The sequence below is a fragment of the Hydra vulgaris genome, chromosome 01 (genome assembly GCF_038396675.1).
Source record: "Hydra vulgaris chromosome 01, alternate assembly HydraT2T_AEP".
Classification (NCBI taxonomy): Eukaryota; Metazoa; Cnidaria; class Hydrozoa; order Anthoathecata; family Hydridae; genus Hydra; species Hydra vulgaris.
Genome location: NC_088920.1, coordinates 14,409,216 through 14,413,014, shown reverse-complemented (window position 1 = coordinate 14,413,014; position 3,799 = coordinate 14,409,216). Strand labels below are relative to the sequence as shown.

The 3,799-nt window shown below is 24.1% G+C and overlaps 1 protein-coding gene across 1 annotated transcript; it reads left to right on the top strand.

Moving 5' to 3' along the window:
• The first annotated feature begins 2,376 nt into the window (after window positions 1-2,376).
• LOC136074129 (uncharacterized) lies at window positions 2,377-3,507 on the top strand. The gene is made up of 4 exons (XM_065786430.1): window positions 2,377-2,472; window positions 2,551-2,730; window positions 2,832-2,961; window positions 3,059-3,507. Exons 1-4 carry the CDS (start codon window positions 2,377-2,379, stop codon window positions 3,505-3,507), a joined length of 855 nt encoding a protein of 284 aa, XP_065642502.1.
• The last annotated feature ends 292 nt before the right edge of the window (window positions 3,508-3,799 follow it).

Below are 3,799 nucleotides of genomic sequence, written 5' to 3'. Positions count from 1 at the left end.
TCAAATAGCAAGAACGCGTTTAGTTAAACGACAAATTATAAAAAATCAAGAAAAAAATGGAACACTCTTTAGAGTTTAAAGATAAACCTATCCTCATCGAGGACGATGAGGAAATACACAAAAGACTTTTTGATGAAAAAAACGTTGATAGAAACGAAAAAGAGAATGAAAAAGACAACAATCAACGAATCGATTTTAAAATCGACGAAAAAGAAAAAAAGAAAAAAGTAAATTGATTTTATATTTTGTTTTACTATAAAAACATCTTAAAGTTATTTTTTAAGAATCTTTTTTTTATTTTTTACAAAAAAAAAAAAAAAAAAATCGTAAAAGATACGACGCAAAAAGAAGAAGTGATTTTTTTATAAAAAAATTTTTTAAAGAATATAATAAATTATAATTTTATTTTTGTCTATTTTTTCGTTTGATATTTGCTTCTTTTAAATGATGTTTAATATCGACATAAGATTCAGCAGTATGAACCCAACGTTTTATTCTTTTACCAACTCTTCTAAGTTTACGATTTGTTTTATTATCTTTATATCTGTTATTTGTTCTTCGTAAACATGATAATATTCTTTTACAATTGCTCGGTAAATAATGACTTTCAGTCTGTGTCGATGTTGAACTTTGTTTTGTACTCGTTTTTGTTTGAACTGCATTTTTTGTTCTAGGAACTGTTGTTTTTGTACGCGCCATATTGACAGTGTTTAATGATCTAGGAGTATACCTTATTTTAGGCATTTTATAAAGAAAATAATATTTTTTATTTATAACTATTTTATTTGTTACAAAAAACAATATGGTGTTTATATAAAAATTACCCAACTTTATATTAATTTTTTTTTTAGTTTAAAAAATGGAATTTAATAATATAAAACACAAAGTTGTGAAGGAAAACGAAACTTTAACTAAAAAAATCTTTATAACAAAAAACGACAAAAAAATTCCAATAGCGAAAGTAAGACCGTACAACGCTGCATTGGGTAATTTTTTTTAAAAAAAAAATGTAATATTATTAATAACTTTATAACCATCCTTTTTTTTTTCGTTTAGATAAACGTCTGTCCATCGTTAATGAGTTAGTTGCTACTCTTAGAAAAAGACAGAGGCTCGAGGAGTCTTCTCGTAAGTTTAACTTTACTGCTTTTTTTATTAATAAAATAAATATTTTTTTTTTAAAAAAAAATTTTTTTTTTTTCAGAAACACAATATACGGAAAGTGAAATTTTATGAAATCTTTTTGTATATTTTCTGAATAAAGCTTTTTTGTATATTTTTTTTATAGAAAATAAATTTTTTTTTGTAGTCTTTTTTATTTTTATATACATTAATATTTTGATATACAATTATATTACTATTTTATATATAATAGAATAAAAAATGATTAAAGAAATAATAAATCACACCTCAAAACAACTCCATCACGAATGGAAACATTTGGCGTTTTTGTTGAGTTTTAGAAGAAGTGAAATAAAAAAATCAACAAGAATTACATTAAAACATTTGATAAAATAAAAAACGTTTTAACTGTATTTATACTAAGACAAACAAACAAAAAGTTGGCAATAAAACATTTGTATTTTGTTTTATCAATATGGGAAGATAAAGAACTTTTATATAAAATACAACAATGTAAATTATTTTTATTCAATTATTTATATTAATTTTTTTTATAATATTTTTCAGCAAAAATAAAAAAATGAATTTTATACAAATTAAACTAAAAATAGCTGCTCGTTTACAATGGCAATGGGAATGTTTGGCTGAATATCTTGGTTTTAAAAAAAGAGAAATTGTATGTATACAACAAGACTATCATGACACAAACGAATGAATTCATAGGCTGTTAAATTTAATATGTCAAAAACATGGAACAGAAATGAAAGCAGCACATATTTTATACGATTCATTATGGAATTGGACGTTAGACCTTTCAAGTGGCAATGATAAAAATCAAGAACTTTTAAATAATATAAATGAAAGCATGACAATATTACAAAACTTTATATTACAATAATTTTTTTTTTGTAACTTTTATTTTATTTTTTTTTAGCAAAATAATATATTAAAAAAATGAAACAATACATCAAAAACTGTGGATGGTAAGCATATTCATTTTTTTTTTCTTTTTTATTTTTTTTTATATTTTTATACATTTTTATTTTTTTCTCTTAGTTATGGAGAATATATCAACGAGGAATGTATTTGTTACCACGACTTGTTATTCACAGAGCAAGAAGAAAAAGATTTGGAAGAATTAATGCAATGGGAAGAAATGACAGAGGAAGAATATGAAAATTATTTAGAACAATTGCTACAAGAAAATATGGAAGAATGGAAGAAATGGATTATATTAAAGAGTTAAAAAATTAAATGATAGAAGAAGAAGTGGAAAAGGAAGTAGAACAAATAGAAAAAGAAATTCACGAAATTATTAAGGAAATGGATTGGGAACAATATATTTTAGACGTTATCAATAAAATGGATGATCTACCTGAACTCAATTTGTAATTATTTTTTTATTTGTAAATATATCTTTTTTTTTAGACAACTAAAAATAAAATGAATAATAATGATGATTTTGATGAGATGTTTCATGGTTTTGGAGACGTCTTGGAAGAACCAGAAAACATGGAAGTAGAAGATATAACCTTTAACGATATATTCAAAGGACAAGATATTGAAGATATTGAAACGAACATTATTCTTATTTTAATTCTTTTATTTGTTTTATTGAGTCATTTTATTTATTAATTAATTCTTTTATATTAAAAAGAGACGAGTGCATTTTTTATAGTTTTTTTATATAAATAAATGTTTTTTTTCAGCAACTAATAAAAAAAATGGAAGACAACACATATCCATGCTGTTTTTGTGACAAAGAATTTACTGCAGAAGAATTTATGAAACATCAAATAGATTGTTCTACAGAGCAATACTCACACGAATGTTTTACGTGTAAGAAAAACGTACAAGATTTATTAAACCACGAATGTGAATATTATTAAACCACGAATGTGATAGTTTTTTTGTAATACCAAAGTGTATGTTCAAGATTACTATGAACACTCTGTAAACTGTTTTCAATCTTATAAAGAACAACAAAATCAATATTTCAAGCAAATGATTCAAGACGAAATGAAAAAATTACATTATTTGAATGTTTTTATTAATCAAATTATGAATGGAATGAAAAATCATCAAGTAATTCTAACTAAACAAATAAACAACTCAAAAGAAAAAGACCAAGAAATTAAAAATCTAAAAGAAGAAAATGTCAAACTTTATCAAACCCAAGAAGAAACGAATAAAGAAATGTCAGAATTAAAAAATCTCTTCTATGACAACATGATGGTTTTAGCAAATCAACAAGATACAGAACATCTCAATCAAGAAATAACAAAACTTAATCAAACCGTAGAAGAAAACAGCACAGAATTCTTAGCATTAAAAAAAATCAATTCAACAAACGAAAGAAGTGAAAGTAATACAACACATCTTTAAAGACACGCAAATCATCAAACTGGATCAAATGAATCTCAGACTATTATCAGATGAAGCATTTTATTCAGAACCCGTTTACACATCAGAAGGTTATCGTTTTTGTATAAAAAATTATACCCGAAGTACCAACGTAAACAATCTAGCCATTTACTTTCAATTATTACAAGGTGACCTTGATGATGCTTTAAAATGGCCTTTGACCGAAAAAATCATTTTCACCTTGAGAGATAAAGATAAACTTTTTACTCGCACTATTACGAATGATAATTATCTTCAAAGTTTAGACAAGAGT

Excerpts from the sequence above, each read along its gene's own strand:
- LOC136074129 (XM_065786430.1), top strand. The coding sequence starts at position 2,377 with ATGATAGAAGAAGAAGTGGAAAAGGAAGTAGAACAAATAGAAAAAGAA. Across the intron at positions 2,473-2,550 it reads GGGAACAATATATTTTAGAC|ACAACTAAAAATAAAATGAA; the intron begins GTTATCAATAAA and ends CTTTTTTTTTAG. Across the intron at positions 2,962-3,058 it reads CTCACACGAATGTTTTACGT|ATTACTATGAACACTCTGTA; the intron begins GTAAGAAAAACG and ends TGTATGTTCAAG.